This window comes from Elephantulus edwardii, unplaced genomic scaffold, assembly GCF_000299155.1.
Source record: "Elephantulus edwardii isolate Elephantulus edwardi_28Jun2011 unplaced genomic scaffold, EleEdw1.0 scaffold00098, whole genome shotgun sequence".
NCBI classification, from domain to species: Eukaryota; Metazoa; Chordata; class Mammalia; order Macroscelidea; family Macroscelididae; genus Elephantulus; species Elephantulus edwardii.
The window spans coordinates 9,880,435-9,903,979 of NW_006399848.1; the positions used below are offsets into that span (position 1 = coordinate 9,880,435).

At 39.9% G+C, this 23,545-nt stretch overlaps 1 protein-coding gene and 1 pseudogene across 1 annotated transcript in view; both read left to right on the plus strand.

Annotated features, from left to right (window-relative positions):
* LOC102869612 (mucin-2-like) overlaps positions 1–1,001 on the plus strand; it is a 4,028-nt gene extending 3,027 nt beyond the window's left edge. The window contains exon 2 of the mRNA XM_006891502.1: positions 421–1,001. Coding sequence (XP_006891564.1) covers positions 421–1,001 — 581 coding nt within the window. The remainder of the gene's footprint in view (positions 1–420) is intronic.
* Positions 1,002–1,503: 502 nt separating this feature from the next.
* On the plus strand, positions 1,504–6,686 carry LOC102870011 (annotated as a pseudogene).
* Positions 6,687–23,545: the final 16,859 nt, after the last annotated feature.

Genomic DNA, 23,545 nt, shown 5'->3' on the forward strand with positions numbered 1-23,545 from the left:
CCATCCCACCTCCTTTCCCCTATTCCACCTCACTATCCCTATCCTAACTCTTTTCCTCCATCCCAGCCCCCCACCTTATCCCACTTCTCTACCCCCATCCCACCTCCTTTCTCCCATTCTACTTCCCAACCTTCACTCTATCTCCCTTCCTCTATTTCACCTCCTTACCCCCATCCCAACCTGCTACCCCCATCCCATCTTCCTACCCCCATTTTATCTTCTTTTTCTCCACCCCACCTCCCTCCCTCCGTCCCACCTCCCTACTCCCATCCTACCTCCTTGCCACCACCTCCCCTTCTGACACCATCCCAACACCCTCTTCTACCTCAGCACCCTCTTCCACCCCAACTCCCTCCTCCAACCCAACTCCCTCCTCCACCTCAACTTCCTCCTCCAAATCAATTACTTCCTCCACCTCAGATCCCTCCTCCACCTCAACTCCCTCCTCCCCCTCAACTCCCTCCTCCACCTCAACTCCCTCTCCCTTCTCAATTCCCTCCCCCTCAACTACCTCCTCCCCCTCAACTCCCTCTTCCTCCTCAGCTCCTTCCACCACGTCCACCTCTTCCTCCACCTCAACTTCAGCTCCCTCCTCTACCACCTCAACCCTTTCCTCCAGCTCAGCTCCCTCTTCTACCTCAGCCCCCTCCACCTCAACTCCCTCCTCCACCTCAACTCTCTCCTCCACCTCAACCCCTTCCTCTACCTCAACTCCCTCCCTCACCCCAATTCCTCCTTCCACCTCAACTTCCTCTCCCATCCCAACTCCCTCCTCCACCCCCATTTCCTCCTCTATCCCAACTCCCTCCTCCATTCCAAGCCCTTTCTCTACCCCAACGTTTTCCTCTACCTCCACCCCAACTTCCTCTTCCACCTCCAGCCCAACTCCCTGTTCCACCTCAATCCCTTCCTCCACCTCAACTCCCTCCCCCACCTCAACTTCCTCCACCACCCTCAACCCCACTCCTCCTCCTCCCAACCCAACTCCTTCCCCAAACTGAACTTCCTCCTGAATCCCAATTCCTCCTCCCAGAATCCCAACTCCTTCCCCCATCCCAACTCCTCCTTCCCCCATCCCAAATCCCTCTTCCCTCATCCCAGTTCTCACCTTCCTCACAACTCCTCCTTCCCCCACCACAACTCCCTCCACTGAACCCAACCCCGTACCCCATCCAGACTCCCTTCCCCCATCCAGAACCCCTTTCTCCATCACAATTCCCTCCCCCAATCCTGCCACCTTACCCTGATCCCAACTCCCTACCCCCACCCTAGCTCCCTCCACTAATTTTAACTCCCTACCCTCAACCCAGCTCCCTACCCCCAACCTAACTCCCTATACCCATCTCCTTCAAATTATACTTTTAATTGATATATTCTCTTTATTCGATTCCTTTCTATTTACTAATACTGCATTATATAATCAAAACTCAATTAATAAAGACTTCATGGTTAAGTGAAAACTGTCCTGATCATTTCAGCGTCCAGTGGCATAAAAGAGACTGCATGGAGAACTGGGTAGGATAAGAGATTCGGGGGGGGGGGGGGGGGACTTGGGTAGAGATTGAGGTGAAAGCGTTGAATTGGGCTATAATGAGAAGAGGCTTGATTTACAACAATAGTGGGTGGAAGAAAGGGAGATTGAAGAGGGGGGAGAACAAAGCAGTGAAGAGTCTTAATGGGAGGTAGTGAGGGTCAGGGTGGAGATGCTGGAAAGATAGGGAGTTGAGGTGGGAACTGTGGAGCATAAAGGAAGCTAGAAGGTTCAAGATAGTGGAGGATTATTTAAAAGACATAAATCAAGCCACCTAATATCAACATATACTCCAGGGATGGATATGTACTTGTTATTACATACTTGGCATACACCAGTAAATTAACTCAATTACCTTGGTTCTAAAACTTTGACACATAAAGCCACAACTAATAGTGACTTTTCTGTCACAAGACAGTAACAAGCTGTATATGCCAATCTAACTTTAAATATTTGCGATTGGGGAGAAACGTAATAAAGGAATGTGGGGTTTAGCAACAATTAGCATTAAGATAATTTCATCTGATAAACTCACCTACTTGGAAGAACAAAAAAATGTTCGTAACATGTCCTATCAGATTTTTCAATATTTATCAGAGTTAGGAATACAAGGTTGACATGAAAATCTGAAAAGGACTAACAGTGTGCCGTTATCAGAGAGTTCATCTGAAACTAAGGCATAGATTGTCACAAATGTGGTGGGTGATTTATTGGAAAGGTTACCTAGAAGAAAGTGACAACGGAGGGGAAGGGGAAACTAACGGTGAAACCATACAACTAAACCCCGTTACTTGAGATGAAACTTTTTAAACTCACTGAGTGATAGGTGAGGTTGATAAATTGGAAGGGGGATATTCTGCCAAGAACCCACATACCTACTAAATGCCTGCTTGTGTGGGATGTACATACAATTTAGCAACATAGGATAAAAGGGGGTTGGGGATTATATACCAGTGAAGGAATTTTACTTTTTAGAGAGAGGAGTGAACTGGGGGGAGGGGGGTGGAGGAAGGGGTGGGCAGGGAGAAAAATGCAACAATGAATGAATGGAAATCCAAAATTTCTGTAAATGTTCATTAAAATTAATTAAAAAAGTGGGAGAAGGTATTTTTAAAAAGGGCTCAATTTATCCCACGTTTGTTACATCCATACTTAGCCCTATCCTGATCATTATCTCTTCAAAATCCACAAGATTAAAACCCTTACGGGAAGGAGGATGAGGGGAAGTGCAGAACCTCAAGATTTGGTATATCATCTGGACTGCAAGGCTAAACAATTTTATACAGGATTGACAACCATTGTTTAAACACTTTATTTTAAAAAGTAACTTCCCAGGGAGATAAGAAGCAAGGTCTGCTTAGTAACTGCTTTGAAAATATTACATGATGAGGCTAGTAATCAATTACAATTTCTGGTGGCTTAGTGGCAAGAAGCTGCACTGCAATTCTAAAGGTACACAGTTAGAATCCACCAGCTATGGGCAGTCTCCTCTCATTCGATTAACTACTTCAGAAACAACCTCTTCCTGCCATGGATAGTCAGCTATGGGTTGGTCCTGACTCAGTGTTACACAACAGCAACAATTTCCTATGTCTTGTAACAGGAACCCTGTCTCTATCTTAACTTAAAACACAAACATATATTCATCTTGATAAAACTTTATGCTTTGCCAGTTGGAATTTCTGAGTGGTCTTTTCTTGCATTATCATAATCAATAAGAGAAAAAAATAATGGGAAAATACAGAATTTTTTAACATATAAAAGTATTGAAATATGTTGAGAAGAAGGTACACAGATAAATCAAGGCCTCAAAAATGTGGAGAAGGCCGAGAAAAGGAAGTCATTGGAAATAATAGTGATCAAAATTAAATGGTTTTGAAATACATAAAAGTGGCACAGTACACAGCACATTTGCTACATACCTAAAAAAGATAGTTGATAACTTTTTTACCCAAAGCCCTTAAGATTCTCCAAGAAAAATTAAATATGTGTGCCCTACTCCATACCTATTGCTTTTCTGGCTTCTTTAGACATTTCTGGGGAAGAATTTGGACATACATGTGTGCTTGCCTTAATAATAAGTGTATTGATTTCTTTTAATGGCTCAGTCATTAGGCTAAGTAGTGAGTAGAGGCACAGTAAAAGCAGAAGCACAGTACTGGGGACAGCAAGACCCTGACCTGAGACATGTAGTCCAGCTGATGAGTGAACATACAGGCAGTAGAGTATTCCACTTGCTCTCAGCATACTTAACGAGAGCAATTTGTGAGCAGCACAATTATTTACTTATTTTGTACTGACCAAAAAGGAAAAAAAATTAAATTTGATTGCCTTCAAGTCTCAACAGACACTCCAGCAGGTTTTCAGAGGTTCTAAATCACAAAGGAAGCTGCCCAACATTCTCCCACAGAACAAGCAGGAGCCTTGAACACCATGTCTTTGGGTTAGTAGTGCAACTCTTTATCCACTAAGCCACAAAAGCTTCCTAGAGTAGATGAGGGATCTTAGCAATTTTTATTTAACATTTAAGATTCCCCCTCACAAAAAGACATTAAATGTCTTAAACACTTATTTTGCTTTTTAAAAAGAAACTTGAGGATTAGAAAGGATCAATGAGAATAGAGGGCTAGATGGTTCTTTCCCCTCACATTAGCCTTTTAAGATACTGTTTTAACCCACAGTAAAGCTCCTTAGTTTTCCTTGATAACCCTAGCAATAATTTAATCCTGTACACTTGAAATCTTACTACCTGGTAATGCAGGATTCTTTGAAGAATAAGACTTTGTCCCAAGACAGTGCCTATAAAGAGAATGAGGAAACATCTAGAGAAACCTTAGTTACTTAATGAACATTAAATGATTTAGCATTGTAGTTCTTATGTAAGAAAATTTTCAAAATATAATCATTGACCCAACTTTGGGTTCTTCAAGCTGTCCATGTAATGAACTAAGAAGTAGGAGAAAGTTACACCCAGGGAAATTCTTTATAGGAAGTATCTTCCTAAAGTTAAGCTGCGCTGCGATCCTGAAGGCATGTGTTTCGAGTCCATCAACTGCTTTCTGGGAGAAGGATGGGCAGTCTCCTGTCATGTGATTAACTACCTCTGAAAATGTACTAGGGGGTCAGCAATGGGTTAGTTTGGACTCTACGGTACACAACAACAATAATATATTTCTACATTGCATAAATCTCATTTCTATCAACACAATGTCATAAGTCTAATAAAATAGTGCATCTTCCTACCTTCTGACCTACATCAATTTTGAGACCACATATATTGGTCACTCTTCGTAACATTCAGTCATTTACTACAATCCCAAATTTTGCCACTATCTTTTACCACTGGTTTTTAAGACTGATTTCAGTCATGTGAATGGCATTTTATCAATTTAGGGGCATAACTTATTTTGTCAGTCTAACTTGAGATTGTTCACAGCTTTAAATTGCTTGGCTCCACAGTTAACACTCTTGGCACCAGCAACCAGGAAATTAAAAGACATATTACAATGGAAAAGTCTGCTGTCAAGGACCTCTCCAAAGTACTGAAGAGCAATGGTGTCACTCTGGAGACTAAGGTGTGCCTCATACAGGCCATTGTCTTTGCAATCACTTGTTATGCATCAGAGAGTTGGACAATGACTAGGGAGGATAGAAGGAGAATTGATGCCTTTGAGCTGTGGTGCTGGAGAAGAGTATTGAATGTACCATGGACTGCTAAGAAAATAAACAGGTTCATCTTGGAGAGGGTTAAATTGGGCTGCTCTTTGGAGGCAAGGATTCTGAGGCTTCGTCTGACACACTTTGAACATGTTGTAAGGAAGGACCGGTCCTTGGAGAAAGACATCACGTTTGGGAGGGTGGAGGGACAGTGCAGGAGGGGAAGACACTATGAGGTAGATTGATGCAGTGACTGGTGTAATTGGGGTGGGTGTGTCAAAGACAGTGTGATTGGCATACAGAGCAGGGTTTGGGGCTATTGTACATAGGGTTGCTAAGAGTTGCAAATGACTCAGGGCACACAACAACAACAACAACTCAGAAGTAATGACCTTCAAGAACTCAAAGCCTTGATACCATTTAAGAATGAACAAAGCTATTTAGATGTGGTAAGACAGACCATTGTTGTGGTAAAACTAGATTGCAGAATGCAATTTCTACCTTAAAGTTAACCTTTCTTGAAGACAGATGAGTAAACCTGCCTCATATTCATAATCACCTTGATGCGCATGCTGTTGCAGTAACAGAATCCTACGTATATGTTGCTGGATCAATGGAGCCGGGGTTTGCTAAAACTGTGGAACGATATAACCCAAATTTGAATACATGGCAGCATGTTTGTAGTCTGATGACAAGAAAGCATTCTTTTGGGTTAACAGAAGTCAAAGGGAAGCTCTAAAGCATTGGAGGACGTGGCAACTTTAGTCCTGGTTTTAAAGATGTGACTGTTTATAATCCTGAGCTCGATAAGTGGCACAACTTGGAATCAGCACCAAAGATTCTTCGAGATGTCAAAGCACTCACCATCGAAGACAGGTTCATGTACATTGCTGCCCGCACGCCCGTGGATCGCGACACTGAAGATGGGCTGAAAGCAGTCATTACTTGTTATGATACAGAGACTCGACAGTGGCAGGATGTAGAGCCTTTGCCACTGATTGACAATTACTGCTTTTTCCAAATGTCTGTGGTTAATTCAAACTTTTACCAGACAACCTCATGCTGTCCTAAGAGCTACTCTTTAGAAAACGAAGAGGCTACTTGAAAAATTGCCAGCCAGGTGTCTGATGAGATCCTCAAAAGCTTATCTCCAGAAGTACTGAGCATTGAAGGAGCAGCCATTTGCTATTACAAAGATGATGTTTTCATTATTGGAGGTTGGAAAAACAGTGATGATATTGATAAACAGTATTGGAAAGAAGCCTATCGATACTGTGCTGAGAGAAAGCGCTGGATGCTTCTCCCTCCCATGCCACAGCCTCGTTGTAGAGCCACTGCTTGCCATGTGAGAATACCCTACCGGTACTTGCACGGCACACAGAGATACCCGATGCCTCAGAACTTGATGTGGCAGAAGGACCGGATCAGACAGATGCAAGAAATACACCGGCATGCCCTCAACATGCGGCGAGTGCCAAGCTCTCAGATTGAATGCTAGATCTCTAACAGGTGCAGCTCCCAACAGTGAGACTTGTTTTCCTAAGACTGAAGCTGTTCAGACTGTTACTGAAGAAAGTATGACAATAACTTATTTTCTACCTGAACTGATTTATTACAATGTATGAAAGAAAAGTTGAACCCTGATAGATGCAAAGTCAGTTCCAGATGCAGTAACTTTCTTTAGTTTGCAATCTTTCTCCTTGGTTTATATGTGCATACTAGCTCCAAAGGATCTTATTAAAGATGAGAGGGAAAATTAACCTTTCTACTCCTTCTCACCTTAATTTTTAATCTGAGAGGATAACATTCTATCAGAGTAGTTACTTAACAGAGGTTCATGACCTGTCTCACCCATCAAGAGATAAGATAAAGCCTAGAAGCCTATCAGTGCAAGCCAAGGCCTTGTGCACATAGTGCATGAGTATATTTACAGAGGATAAACTTAATTAGTGTCACTGTCTAGGTGTGTCCTCAGTTCATTATCAATACTGACATGGAGGGCTATCTCCACTTTAGTAACAGCTCTTTTCAAGATTGACATTTTAGCAGGGGCTTTCTGCATATATGTGTATGTAAAATTTATAACCAGATGACGGAGGGCACTGACATCTCATGTACCACCATGCCTTAGCAAATATATTACTGTTTTGAGATGCCTTCAATCTGTTCCAACTCATGATGACCCTACATATGCAGAATAGAACTGTTCTGTAGTGTTTTCAAGTCTGAGACCTTTTAGGAGTAGATTGGCACACCTGTCATCTGGTGCTCTTGCTGGCTTCTAAATGCCAGCTCTTTGGTTAGTGGTTGAGTGTGTATTTGTATCACCCAGGCAATCCTAAATAAATAAGGTTTGCTAAGTAGGAAAATAGGAGTCATTAAGAATTTGGTGGAACTTAATTCACCCTAAGTAGCTTGCCTTCCCTTTGTTCTCCTAATACTACTAGAGGACAGTTTCTGGCTAAAGGCCCTGGAGTTCACTGGAACAAGAGACCTCACAGTGGGAAAAATAAAGAGAGAGAGAGAGCGCGAGAGCTCACAGTGATTCCAATCCAGTATGACAGCTTATACAGACACTTTGAAGAGAGTACCCATAGCCACAAACTAATTTGGGGAGAGTCACAGATACTCAGGTTATGAAGTAGTTCTTCAGAGGTGGGTAAGGAGGGGTGGGTGTGCACTTATAGAAAAACAGATTTAGTTCCTGGTTTTGCAGTGGATTTCTTTGTTTTTAGTTTCATTTTAGTGAAAATACACAAAACAAATTGGTTTTCTATTCAATCATTCATAGATATTTTGTTGGGGTTTTGTTTGTTTGTTTTGTTTCAGCATCTAAGCTTTTATTAATGAGCGAAGACTTGATGAGCTGTGGGAGGATATCAAGAATGTCATGCATGAAGAATGCAAAAGGTTATTACAAAAACAGAGCAGGAAGAAAAGACCAAGTTGCATGTCAGAAGAAACTCTAAATATTGCACTGGAGTGCTCAGAAGCCAAAGCAAATGGAAGATATTAAGGAATTGAACAGAAGATTCCAGAGGGCAGCACAAGAAGACAAAGTATTACAATGAAATATGCAAGAAGCTGGAGTCAGAAAATCAAAGGGCCAAATTCACTCAGCATTTCTTAAGCTCAAGGAATTGAAAAACAAATTCAAACTTTGAGTTGCAATACTTAAGGATGTTTTGGGCAGAATATTAAATGAGCCAAGAAACATTAAAAGAAGATGAAAAGAGTATACAGAATCATTGTACCAAAAGGAATTGGTGGACATGGAAGAATTTAATGAAACAACATATGAGCAAGAGCCTGTGGTGATGAAGGAAAAAGTTCAAGCTGCTTTGAAAGAATTGGCAAAAAACAAGCCCCCAGGAATTGACAGTATACCAATTGACATATTTCAATGAACAGATGGTGCCCTGGATGTGCTCACCAAGTTGTGCCAAAAAATCTGGAGGACAACTACCTGGCCAACTGACTGGAAAGATCTATATTTTTCCCATTCCAAAGAAACGTGATTGAACTGAGTGTGGAAATTATCAAACAGTACCATTGATATCATGCAAGCAAGATTCTGCTGAAGATTATCCAAAAACAACTGGAACAGTAGATCAGCAGAGAACTGCCTAAAGTGCAGGCTGGATTTAGAAGAGGCCAGGGCACTAGGAATATTATACCTAATGCCAGATGTCTTGGTTGAAAGGAGGACCTGAAGCACTTGCTGCTGAAGGTCAAGGACTGCAGCCTTCAATATGGATTGAAGCTCAGCATTAAGAAAACCAAGATTCTCACCACTGGGCTGATGATGGCAGCATCATAATACATGGTAAAGAGATTGTTAACAATTACTGCTTGCTTGGATCCATGATCAACACTCTTAGTACCACCAGCCAGGAAATTAAAAAAATGAATTGCATTGAGAAAGTCTGCTGTCAGAGACCTCTCCAAAGTACTAAAGAGCAAAGGTGAGCTCTGGTGGCCTAGTGGCAAGAAGCTGCAACTGCAGTCTCAGAGGTGCACAGTTCAAATCTACCAGATAATCTGCTGGAGAAGGAGGAACAATCTCCTCCTGTACCAGTCAGATCTGATTTGATGGTACACACAAAAAATATTGAAATAAAATAAATTTTAAAAAATACAAAGTACTAAAGAGCAATGATGTCAGCCTGAAGACTACGGTGCACCTGATACAGGCCATGCTCTTTGCTGTTACTTGCTGTGCATCAGAGAGCTGGACAATGACTAGGGATGCTAGAAAGAGAGTTGATGCCTTTGAGCTGTGGTGCTGGCGAAGATTATTGAATTTACCATGAACTGAAGCCAGGCTGCTCCTTGGAGGCAAGGATTCTGAAGCTCCAACTTACATACTCTGGACATGTTGCAAGGTGGTATCAGTCCTTGGAGAGGGACAGCACAGGAGAGGAAGACCCTCAATGAGATGGACTGATTCAGTCACTGGGGTGGGGGGATTGATGTGTCAGAGACAATAAGATTGGCGAGGGATAGAGCAGGGTTTAGGGCTATTGTATTTAGGATTGCTATGAGTTGCAGGCAATTTGATGGCACATAAAAGCAACAACAATAACAAGCTTTTATTAATGTTTTTAAAACAAGTATCCATGCCAGTGTGGGTAATTGTAGGGGGAAAATAAAGGAGTAAAAGAAAAAGGAGTTATGCCTTATTGGTAATAAAGCTCCAGGTCATCCCATTGTGGATTTCATAGTTGCCTAAATACATGTGGTCCTTGAAAATGGTGTACCACTTCTTAAGGACGATTTTTTTTCCCAGCATGTTCCAGTTTGGCTGCCATCAGCTTCTTAAGAACTCCAGTGGTGTCATCAATGTTGCAATTAAGGCATATTTTCTTCCCCAGATGGTTGTTGCAAACCCCCTGGGTCATTGTGACTGCAGCTCAAATCTGCTCAGAGCTAGCAATGCCACTAGACATTTTGTTTCATAATATTGATTACAATACTTATAATGCATCTAGGTTCTTTCCCACCTCTACTCTGATTCTCATATCAATGTTTTTATCAGTCCTTCAATTCTATCCTTATTGATCCTGACTTCTGGGCTTTATTCTTGGGCAAATACTGCCCTTTTGACTTTTGTGGTGTTAAGGGTTTATTGTTCAAAATGGCTTCCTTACCCATTGACTGACCTTGCCATGTGGATGGGTGAGAATACATGAAGACCAGAAACCTGAACTAAGAAGGAGCCGACCTTGGGACGGCTACCCTCCATGGAACCAGAGCGAAGAGTCTTTGCCTAAGTTAATTGGAGAACTGGGCAGAGAAAGCCATTATTGATAGGAATGAGGGATACCAACCTCCATGCTCTTCCACCAATCACTTGGTTCAATATTCATTGTTGGCTCACAGACTTTATTCACAGTTGTGGTACCCAGAATGGGGTTTATTAGGGAAATAGGGTAGGGAGTGGGAGAGGCAAAAAATATTTCACAATACAAGTCCAGGTTTAGCACCACCAGCCATGTGTCAGTGTTCCACTTCCTCCTCAGTATTGCCAGGACTCCTCATTTTGTATCTCTTGATTGTAGCAATCCCTGAGGTGTGCAGCTGGTATCTCATTGGGGCTAGCCTTGAATTGACATGTGTCTGAGAGTTTGAACCTCAGTGGGCAGCAGTTGTCATTTTAATCTCATATGGATTGTTCCTAAAAGAGTATAATGGTCAAGGCAGAGCTTTGTTCTGGGTAGGCCAAAATATTTGGTTTTAAGATTTTAGGGCATATCTTTTGCTATTTCTGTACACATTAGAAAATTTAACTACTGTAAAAGTTTACTCCCCCACATTGAAAAACAAGGAACTCATGCAATATTATTCAAAATGGGTGACCCTGGAGGACATGACACTGAGTGAAATATCTCGGTCACAAAGGGACAAATGCAACTCATTGCTCAGTCCCTGTGTCAGGCCATCTCGTCTCAAGTCTTCCTCTCCTTCCCTGACCTCCACCTTTCCAAGCTTAATGTCCCTTTCTAAGAAATAGCCCCTCCTAATTAGGTGCTCCTCAGAATTTACTTTACTATGTATACTCTCTATATTCCTTTTATCTTCTTTGGATGCTTTCTGAATTATTCAAGATCTTGCCTATAGAATCCTTCAGTATTGCAACTCTAGGCTTGAATTTGTTCTTCAGTTCTTTCAGCTTGAGAGTGCTGAGTGTATTGGTTTTTCTAACTCCCACTCTATATATTTTGTTACAATTTTATTTGACTTCTTGAGATGTTTCTTCATAATTTCTTCCCTTTTTTTAAACTTCTTTACATTGTAGTGTAGTTTTCAAAGCCTCTTCTGACCTCCAATTTGGTCTTTTCTTTTTCTCCCCTAAATAATCATCTCACCCAGAGTCTTTCTCTCCTGTGCTGACCCTCCACCCTTCCAAGCATGATGTTCTTCTCCAAGGACTTGTCCTTCCTGACAACGTGCCTGAAGGATGTGAGATAGTTTCCAAATCCTTGCCTCCAAGGAGCACTTTTCATAGTCTCCAGGATTATGTAACACTGGCTTAAAGAGATGAGGTTTAGGTTGAGGCACCTGCTAATACACTTTGGAAGCTGTCCTAACTGTTCTGCTGACTTCCCTGATATTGTTCTTTGTGGCTTGTCTGCTGGAGTAAAGGATTTCAGACCCAGTAAAGTAGTAAGATTGGTATTGGGATGAGTAAAAAGAAATGCAGAAGTGTGGGGGACATGTCTGACCTTGTGATAATTGGCTTTGTGTTGTTAATGTTGTTGATGGGAGCAGTTCTCATTAGTAAGCAGTGGAGTTAGTAAAGGTCAGATATGGGTGTCCTCAGGTTGCCTTTACAGTTTTTACATCCTTAGGTAGCTGGTTATTCTCAGGGGTGAGCGCCTCCCTGGTGATACTATTTATAGTTTACAGTTTGACAAAAAGTAGTGCCAAATGAATGAGTTGTGTTCCAGGTTTTTAGAATGACTAGGGGCCATAGTCCTGATCAGTCAGCCTGGCTATTTTTATGTTTTCTTAGTTTTGTTTTACATTTTCTTTCACTTATCCCAAGATCCTCTACTATGATACCTTTTAGAGTGGCAATAGTTGTAGTTCGGCACTACCAAATTTATGGAAGTTGAGGTTCTCATGGTCCCTTAATCCCTAGGGATATTGTAGTTGATGATAGATGAATCTTAGCTGAAAGCAGGGAATGCCGGAGGAATGTCTGTGTTTCATCGACTATGCAAAGGTGTTTGACTGTGTGGATCATAAAAAACTGTGGCTGACTCTGAGAAGAATGGGAATCCCAGAACACTTGATTGTTCTAATGAGGAAACCTATGCTTGGACCAGGAGGAAGTCATCAGAACAGAGTAAGGGAACACTTCATGGTTCAAAATTGGGAAGGGTGTATGCCAGGGATGCGTCCTATCTCCATACCTTTTCAACCTGTATGCAGAACAGATGATCTGGGAGGCTGGGCTCTATGAGGAGAAATGTGAGGTCAACATTGGTGGACAATTTATCAACAATCTGCGTTATGCAGATGACACAACCCTGCTTGCTGAAACTGAGGAGGACCTGAAGCACTTGCTATAGAGGGTCAAGGACTGCAGCCATCAATATGGATTGAGGCACAAAGTGAAGAAGACAAAGATTCTCACCACTGGCCAATTGGCAGCATCAGGATGGATGGTGAAAAGATTGAGATTGTTCACAGCTTTAATTTGCTTGGCACCACAGTCAACACTCTTGGCATCAGTAGCCAGGAAATTAAAAGGCACATTGCCATGGGAAAGTCTACTGTTAGGGATCTCTCCAAAGTACTGAAGAGCAATGGTGTCTCTCTGGAGACTAAGGTGTGTCTGATATAGGCCATGGTCTTCGCAATCACTTGTTACGCATCAGAGAGTTAGACAATGACCAAGGAGGATAGAAGGAAAATTGATGCCTTTGAGCTGTGGTGCTGGAGAAGAGTATTGAGAATACCATGGACTGCTAGGAAAACAAACAGATTCATCCTGGAAAGGGTTAAACCAGGTGGCTCTTTGGAGGCAAGGATTCTGAGGCTCCGTCTAACAGACTTTGGATATGTTGTGAAGAGAGACTAGTCCTTGGAAAAGGACATCATGCTAGGGAGGGTGGAGGGACAGCGCAGGAGGGGAAGGCCCTGTATGAGGTGGATTGATTCAGTGACTGGGATAATTGGGATGGGAGTGTCAGAGACAGTGCGATTGGCACAGGACAGAGCAGAGTTTAGGACTGTTGTACATAGGGTCGCTATGAGTCGCAAGCTACTTGATGGTACATAACAACAACGACTAATGCCTTATTTGTTTTCTCTGCATTGTTTTGGATTTTGGATTGTCTTTAAAAGCTCCACTTGCTTTTTGCTTTTAGTGTCCTGTCCTATAATTCTTCACGTTTGTCTTTCATACATTGAATATATTGAATTATTGTTCTTTTAATTTCTGTGTCTGAAAATTCCATCAGACTTTCTGGCTTCAGGAACTCCATTGTCATTCTTTTTAACTTTTTTTTTTTTTTGGATGACATCTTGCTTTGTGCTTGTGTAGGATGAGGAGTAGCATGCTTCCTTGGTGACATTGCTGTGGTATGGTTTCTCATCCTTGATCTGGTAGCCAGTTCTTGTTCTGAAGTCACTGCTTTAGAAAAGGGTTGAGCAGGCACACACACAGATACATGTAGAATGGGCGCATACGCACATGTGGGTGGCGGCAGGGGTTGCGCAAGTAGATGCACATGGGGGGGGGGGGTTGTGGTGAACCTGAACGGAAAACCAGAAATCCTTGGGTTTTTTTCCTTGAGAACCCAGTCCAGCTCCAGCAGTCCTACTCCCTCCTCCCTAAGGTGAAGGGTTCCCATGTGGTCCAGCAATAAGCATTGATCTCCCACTAAGTACCTTACTCAAATTTCTGCTGTCCTGCTTGCTCCTGGTTGGTGGGATCCGATGCAGCTCACTGCTTCCCGCTGAGGCACGCTGCTCCCCACCACAGCACACTGCTCTCCAGTAAGGCTCACTGCTCCCTGCCAAGGATCATTCCTTTCTGCCGAGGCTAGCTGCTCCCCATCGAGGCTCGCTGCTCCCTGTGGCTCCCAAACTAATTGTTTTAATAACAATTTCCCCTCAAATTCTAGCTGTCCTGCTTGCTCTCTGCATGTTACTTTCTGTGTGTGGAACTCTGCATGTTGGTTTCTGTGTGTGTTGCTCTCGGTGTGCTGTTTTTTGATTTCTTGATTGTTGTTACCATGGCTGTTGATTATGGATTCAAGCATAATGAAATCACTAACAACTTCAAATTTTTCTCCACCTATAGTAATATTGCCTATTGGTCCAGTAGAGTAGACCTTTGCAATGCAAATAGTCAGAGTGCATTTAATGTTAGCTACTTTTCAACTTTCCCCTACCCATGCCAGGAGAGTATCTCCCTTGCCTTTTTATATTAAAAGCTTATTGAGTTCCCTGAAATAAAAATTGCAAGAAAGTGGTATTTGGTAATTTCTCCTTCTCATACTATTTCACACACAGTCTTCAGCAAGTTGTCAAGATTATCTTTAATTGAATATTCTGTGGATGATCAAGAAAACAAACATGGAGAAAAGATAACCAGTTCCTCCCTAAAAGCAAGAGTGGTGAAACTTCATCTCAAATACTTTGGGTATGTTATCATGTGGATATAGTCCTTAGAAAAAGACATGATACTGGAAAAGTAGAAGATCAGCAAGAGAGGATGATCCTCAAGGAGATGGATTGACACATGACTGTAAAAATGGACCCGACAGAGATCATGAAGGTACCGGTGCAGAACTGTACAAGTCTCCACTCTGTTCCTTCAGTGTTGCTATGAGTTGTAGTCAACTCTCTCGCACACAATAGCAGTTTGTGTTTCCTGTGACTTCTGATACAGAAAAGAAAATCTTTGTAGGTAATTCTCTAGCTGCATCTCTTTCTCTAACTTTTAAATTGACAATTTCTCCAATATGTTCAAGAAAAGTTTTTTATTTTCAGTTTGCTCAGCTTTTTTCGCGTAAATCCTAGAGTATTTAATTGTCTTTATATGTTATAACTGAAGCCAGTAAGCTCTCTAGTCAGTTTTAATAATCTTTTTCCTACTATGAATTTAACAATTTAATAAAAACTATTTTTTTAATTAACTTGTTGATAATATCTTCCACCTTTTAAATGTCATTATATGCCATGATGTTATCTTTTTAATTACACATACTGGTAACTGAGGCTCTCTCTTTTTCTGTGTTTGAATTTCATCTCCTTAGAGGATTATAAATTTATTATTCTTTAGACAAAAAGCTTTGGATTTTGTGGATTCTTCTGATGTGTAAACTTGATTTTTGGTTGGCAAATATTACCTAGATCAGCTAACTGGCTTCTACTTTGACTAGACTTATAAGGCAGGAAATACCCCAGAAGTTCAAAGAATGTTTTAAATTGCTTGGTAGCCCTAAAGAATGACAAATGTCTACTATATCTTCCCCTTAACTTTTGTTCCTCCTATTTTCCACTTCTGCTTAATTTCCTAAAATAATAGATGGAATTCTAATCTATCTTTAAGTAATTTGACGGGTAGCTTTTTGCTCTTAAGTCCTTTTATCGAGTTCTTGAATAAAAAAACAAAAGACAACTTGTTTTGGTTTTAGTTTCAGAGTTCTTTGCGGCCATTTCATACAATAAATTCTCAAATATGAGGGTTCTTTTTAAAAAATTTTAAATGGTTATTTTTTTGTTTATAACTTCCTCTGCTTTTGTTGTGATTTTTAAATAAAGTTTTTATTTTATACTGGTTTACTTACAAAATTCTTATACATTGTTTTGCACACTGGATCTTTCCTATTTCCTTTATCCACCTGTCCCACCCCCACCCATTAAATTGTGTGACCCTATGATTTTTTCCAGTATTTTGTGTATTAATCTTAGTGCTTCTCTTTCTTGCTGTTTCTCTCAAAATGGCAGGCAGCTCATCTCTGTCCATTCATATTTGTACCTAAATAAAACTTAAATCATTAATAAGGTGTCCTGGATTTCCTTAGTCATTTTCAAACTTTCTTTCCTAGAAAGAACTCTTCTCCTAAAAGAAAGTAAATTAATGGCTCTTTTAGGATGATGATGTTATTGTTGTGTGTCAGTGCATCAAAACTGACTCATAATTGACCCTCCTCCACCTTTTCAGAAGCTGTAAATCATAAGAAAGGAGATGTCCACCTTTCTCCCTTGGAGCAGCTGTTGGGCTTGAACCTCATGACTTAGGGTTGCCAGCTTAGCTGTGCTCCCCATTAGCATGAAAGGGAAGTGTTTATGGCAGTATAAAAAGAATCTCTTTCCTTAAGGGCCCATAGATAAGGAGTAGCTAAACAAAGTACTGAATTTCTCAAATAGTGAAATATGGAAAAACTCATTGTGACACAGCTCCAGTGTAGAGCAACATGGCATTGTTTTCTTTGTAGTCTGCTTAAGTTTGGATTACGAAGCATCCCTTACTTTGACAAATTGAACTTCTACTTTATTTAGTTCTCTTAGCAGGATTTATCCCAAGTCAAAAGGAACTTCAAGTTAAGACTAGCTCATCTGTTGCAGAATTCTTTAAAGAATCAGCCCAGTTATTGGCCCATGACTTGCTCCTGTTCCAATCTTGCTGATCCATTCCTCTGAAATTTCTAGCATTCATGCTACCATTTGCTGTATTTTCAAGTTCCTCAAGTTTTCAGTTTGATAGTGAAATGCTGCAGAGTGTTCAGTGCTGTTGTAGAATTATTCTTTTTCTTATGTAATTCCTGTTGTCTTGAGTTTGGGGTTGTTGGTTTTTTAAAAGTGATTTTTATGGAGGAAAGATAATGTCTGTCTCTCTGGTTTTTGTTGTTGTTGTATAGTGCCAAGTCAGAAATGACCCATAGCTGACCTATCAATGGGTTTTCATAGGCAGTTTAATCACAAGGGAGGAGATTGGATATCTTTCTCCCATGGAGTAGTTCCTAAGATTTGAATCATGTGTCTTTGGGATGGCAGTGTAGCTCTTTACCTAGGCCTCTAGGAACTCCTTGTGTTTTTGGTAAGAATCCCATTTTTCTCATTCTCCCATCCACAGCATTACGTAATACGCAAATAAATCAGTAGGTAAAATTAAAACTATCAAACTACCTTAGGCTAAAGAAAATAATCAATGTCTTGTTAATATTGAAAAATCCAATTCTTTACTTGTAAATTTTGACTTTGTATTGGTGGCAAAAAATTTTTGGACCTAGGATTCTTTATTGTGATTTTTTTAAAAAAAAATGAGCAGTATCATTTTATATTTGTACAATTCATGTCATTAATTGGGATGTTGTTATTGTTATGTGTCATCGAGTCGCTTGTGACTCATAGTGATCCTGTGTACAATAGCCCTAAACCCTACTCTATCCTGTGCCAATCGCACTGCCTCTGACACACCCATCCCGATTATCCCAGTCACTGAATCAATCCACCTCATAGAGGGTCTTCCCCTCCTGCGCCCTCCCTCCACCCTCCCAAGCATGATATCCTTCTCCAAGGACCGGTCTCTCCTTACAACATGTCCAAAGTATGTCAGACAAAGCCTCAGAATCCTTGCCTCCAAGGAGCAGCCTGGCTTCACCCTCTCTAGGATGAACCGGTTTGTTCTCCTGGCAGTCCGTGGTATATTTAACACTCTTTTCCAGCACCACAACTCAAAGGCATCAATTCTCTTTCTATCATAGGTAGTCATTGTCCAGCTATTCTTAAACATAATAAGCAATTGTGGAGAATATAGCCTGGATCAGGTGCACCTTGGTCTCCAGACTAGCATTGTTGCATCTATGGAAATCTGTTCAGTGAAATTGAGTCAGAACCACTGATAGCTAACAGTTGGGTAGATTGTCAAAGGCTGTAAATTTCATGGGAAGAGAACCCTTATCTTTTTTCCATGGAGCAGTTGGTGGATTCAAGCCACATAACATTATATTGGCAGTGGAACTCCGTACTTACTAGGCACCCAGAGCCCACTATTTACGTCCCTGCAAAAGAAAACCATCTTTGTGTCTTTGCCAGTCATTCTATAGGAATATTTATCTGAATGTATGTGTGAATCCAAATTCACATATGCATATAATTAACCTTTCAAATGCTACTTGAACTAATTTTTATATCTTACAGATTCCTTTATTAATGAATGTGTTCAATATAACTTTTGATCTGTAATCCTGTTATTTCTGTACAAGAGTCATGATTTTACTTTTCTAAAAATGATGTTTACATATTATTAAGGAATTCATTTAGACTGTCAGTGCTCTTCTGATTTTATTTATAGAATTTCAATAAAATATTGTACACAGAACTTGCTGTCTCCCTTTTACTATAATCAATGACTATTGGTTTCAAGGTGGTCTCTGGACCTCCATCCAATTGCACATATCCTTTGAAATGAAATAAAACTGGCTTAAAGCAGGAAAGAAAAGATTAACAGCTTTGGGTTGTTGTTGTTGATTGCCATCGAGTGGAGCACGACTCATAATGACCCCATGAACAAAAGGTTTGAAGCCCTTCCATAACCATTGCCATTCATAAAGTTGACAGAGTTTCCAGAGGAAAGGAAGTGTTTAGGAAGTGGATGCCACGCCTACTTCCAAACCTGTCTTAAACTGGGAGCTCCACTAAACACTGTCCACCATGGGTAATATTTGGTTGGGAAATTTTCCTTTACTTTTAATATTCAGTTTTGTGTTTAAGAAAATTACATGACTATTATTCTTTTTTGTCTTCAAAAGTTAATTAAGTGAAGTTGCAAGTAGATATTTTAAAGTTAAATATTTTAGCACAAAAATTGTATAAGGGCCTCTGGTGGCCTAATGGCAAGAAGCTGCACTACAATCCCAAAGGCTCGTGGTTTAAATCTACTAGTGCTCAGTTGGAGAAAGAGGGGCAAGATCCAATTTGACGGTGCACAGCAAGGGAAAAAAAATAGTATAAAAAATACAAATCTTGTGGGAGGGTACTAACACTATGGCTAGATAAGAAAGCTAGTAAATAAATTTATGGTTCATAAAAAAATTTTCTTCTCCCATCATACTACAATTACTATTTATATTTATCCTTTAAATGCCAATCTTAGAGCTTCAAGCCTAGTTATGAGTATATTCCCTACTAAGAATAAGTATCTAACATAGTGAGCTCTAAGCAAGTATTTATTTACCTTCTAAGAACATTATGACGATTGCCAAGTATGAGCTTTAATAGAATACAGGAAAGAAAAGAGCAAGAGGGCAGAGAGTTCTCTGTGAAGGGAGAGTAAGGATCTGGCGAAACATTATTTACCCAGAGCTCCAACTATTTATTTCCACCTCAGGCATATTTCTGTACAGAAATAGTTTCCTTCTTATTTCCTGTTGCCTGGGGGAAATTGCCATTACCATAGAAAAAGAGATTCTACGTATGTGACGTATGCATTCCTTTCAAGGAATAGACAGAGAAACATTGTGAGTGAATAATTTTCATAGCTCTAGTCCATTAACATGCTCCGTATTAATCAGAATTTTTACCCCCTTTGAGGTCAAATCCCTTATCAGGGTCTTACTTCTTCATTTTCTTGAAATTGGAAAGATTGCGTTAGGATTTTTACAAAAGGGACTAGAGGCCTCAATCCATTTTAAGGTTGATGCAAACACACTAAACACTCACTTCACTGCTCTGTGTTGTGAAACTTGTGGAAGAAACTCCATCCTTAATGTTACAATTTTTCTTATATACATGCAAAAAAAAGTGTTTACCTTCAAAACTGGGATGTAAATAACTTGTTAACTTTAACAGAAATGTTATAGGCTAAAGTAACAACTATGCATTTACCAGGGAAATACAGGACTTATTACAATAAAGTTGTCATCTCTTATACCAATTGCTCCATAATCCTTCAAGTATAGTCCCAATGTAGAGCAATATTTTCTGTATTAATGACTTAAGAAAATGTTTACTAGGTTGCCATAGCAGTATCATACTTTGTGGGTAAAAAATTTACTTCACTCATGTTGCCTAGGTAGTAAACTCTATCCTATCTTTCCTGCTTAAGATTCTTAACTTTTTAAAAAACTAAAAAAATTTTCTATCAAATTGGATCCAAGTGGCACAGGAGGAGATTGCCACTGGTGGATTTCAATCACGCACCTTCAGATTTGCAGCACACCTTCTTGCCATTAGGCCACCAGAGTTTCCTAGCTTAAGATTCTTAAAGGGCATATTTGAGGATTTCATGAACTTTGGATCCCTTCATATTTTATTAAACTTTGGAGTAATTTCTTATATAAAATCAGGGAGCACAGTAAAATGTGAAGAACAGGGAAAAATATAAACTCATTATCCTGATTCAATTTTAGCTAAAATTTTATCTATATTCCTTAAAAAAACCCCTAACTTCTCAGAGAAACATCCCAAAATTAGTTTATCAGAAGATATTTACAGTGAAGAAATATGATTACTATCAGGCAGAAACACCTAAATGTTTTGGAGAAACTCTCCAGAGAGAGGATAGTGAAATCAGGTGATAAATGAATTCCTGAAGAGATAGCATCAATGCACAGGGCAATTAAAAGAGGCAGTCACCCAGGACAAATCTGAAAACAGCCTCTGGTCCAACTCTGCTATTCTAGCATCTTAAAACTGGCTACATTTAGATAATTTTCCAAAAGAACCCAATGCCCACAGTCAAACAGTTTCGACGAAACTACTGCTTTTAAAACTATTGCTTAGCCTAAACACGACTCCTGGGAACCAGTTCCTGCACAGTTTAAGAAAGACACTCAAGGAATGATCTGACTGAAGGAATATATGATTAGGTATTATATACCTATTAAATGTATGACAACAATTTTGAACAAGGGGTGTATTGCAAAGCCAACTGGGGGAAGAGGAACAGATGGGGAGGAGGAAAATGTGCAACAATGAATTCACTAAAACCCAGTCTTTCTGTAAACGTTCACTAAAAGCAGAATTAAATTCATAGAACTATGAATGAAGAAAAAAAGAAATACACTTAATGGCAGAGGATCTTGTGACTGTGTGATGGGTGCCCTGGCCTCAGTCTCCCTTGCCTGGTCAAAAAATTGACCCAGAAAGGAGACAACAGGATGGTCAGCAGCACAGAGGATCCAGAGAAGGTACCTTCATTCATTGACTCTTAGAAGAATCACTGCTTGGGGTTACAGCAATGTTAATGGCTCTTAAAAGAGCCTTGTTGCAGTAAGCAGAGTGTGACAGAGCCCTGGTGCTAAAAAGATGAGGAACGTCCAATTTGTCAGGAAAGAAGGTGAGGAGGCAGCACAAGTAAAGAGAGGGGAATGGGCCAGAAGCTATGGAAAGGAATGGAGAAGACAGGTCAATTATGAGGGTTACACAGGGCAGGTTTTATGCAAATTAGGGATAGTGGTGTATGGACCACTGGAATGAGGTTGTTGGAAGTTCCCACTTGAGTTCACAGAGTCACTGAGACTTGCATGCTACTTTATTGCACATGTCAGCTTCCTGAGACATTGGCATCTTCCTTATAATGTTAACACCCACAAGTGCTTGGCTCTGACTAGACAAGGACTAGCCTTTGCTCTCTATTGGAGCCTTTACATTATATGGACCATGGCCGTGTGCTAACAGCTTTTTTTTTTTTTGCATGTTTCCAGCAGAAACCTGAAAGGCACTTTATACTTTTAACTTCACCCTTGACTCTCCTTCCCTGGGCATTTGCCCCATCATTCCATCATTTAACAGCTAACTAACCCCTACTGGCCTAAGTGATGTTGTTGTCATTAGCAAAATATTATGCTGTGGAGTATTCTTTAACTTATAGTGACTCCATGCATAACAGAATGAAACTCTGTGCAACCCTGTACTATCCTTATATTTTGGGCTTAGGCTCATTTTTGTAGATAATGGTGCTAATCCATCTTACTGAGTCTGCTTTATCTTTCCTTATCACCTTTCTGTTACTCAAAACTGTATTGCTAACAAATGGCACCCACCCCATAGATGAACTTCTGCTGGCTTTATGAAGCTGATTCAAACCACCAGAAAGATAGACATAGCCTTTGGGTAAGCAGTTAACAAACTCCCTTGTTGTTGCTGATTAATAAACTAGGAATTCCCTTAAAAATCAAACAAATAAGCTGTATTTTCTGTCATAAATATGTGCTATTTCTTTGAAATAATTTGTAACAATTATCAATTTTAAACAAAGTAATTTTTGTTTTCCTAAAACTAGAGAAATCTAAGAATCAAAATATTCAGAACTACAGCAATTTTTCCATAAGCTAATATTCAATGTAATTTGTAACAATTATCAATTTTAAACAAAGTAATTTTTGTTTTCCTAAAACTAGAGAAATCTAAGAATCAAAATATTCAGAACTACAGCAATTTTTCCATAAGCTAATATTCAATGTCTCATGTTTTATAGCAGCAAAACAAAATCCTATATGAGCTTATTTAAAGCTAAAGGTCAACAACCTGTAGCCATTTATGTATAAAATGAAAAATCTGGGAATATCTACATTTATTAATTAATGTTTATATAATACTCTAACTTAGTAATCTTTAGTTATCCAGAAATTATTTACTATTTAACTCAAATTTGTATTAATCTAAATTAATAGACTATCTTGAAATTACCAATAGATCCTGTGTGTTACATCATTATGATCTAAGTTACTTAAGAGTTCTAAGATGAAACTCTTTCTGAAAATATTTATTATGTTTTCACTTAGAAATTTTGCATTCCTAAAAATTTTTTGGAAAGAAGACAATTTTCCAATACTCCTATATAAAATGGTAGACAGGCCAGATGGCAACGCAGACTATTTTTAACTAAGACACCAGAAAACAAAGATAACAGACATGGATGATAATTCTGGAACCTTGAGTTTAAAAGATAAACTCAACTGAAGGAAGAAACTGGGTGAAAACATTAAATAAGGAGACAGACTGTACAAAGAATTGTAAACAGCATTGTCATTGCTAGGTACTGTCAAATCAAGTACAACTCACAGGGACTCTGTGAACAACAGATCTGAACCCTCCTCTATCCTCTGCCATCCTGTTCATCTCTGACATACTTGAGGTCATAACTGGTGTCACTTTGTCAATCCATTTTATTTAGAATATTCTTCTCTTTGGCTGATCCTCCACCTTTCCAAACATGTCCTATTCCAGCGAATAGCCCTTTCTGGCAACATGAGCAAATTATGTAAGAAAGAGTCACTATTCTTTCCTTCAAAGAACACCCTGGCTGCACTTTCTCTAAGACATCATAAACAGTCTTCCCAGTATCCTGGAAAACCTACAACCAGGAGAAGATAACATAGATGAATGGGA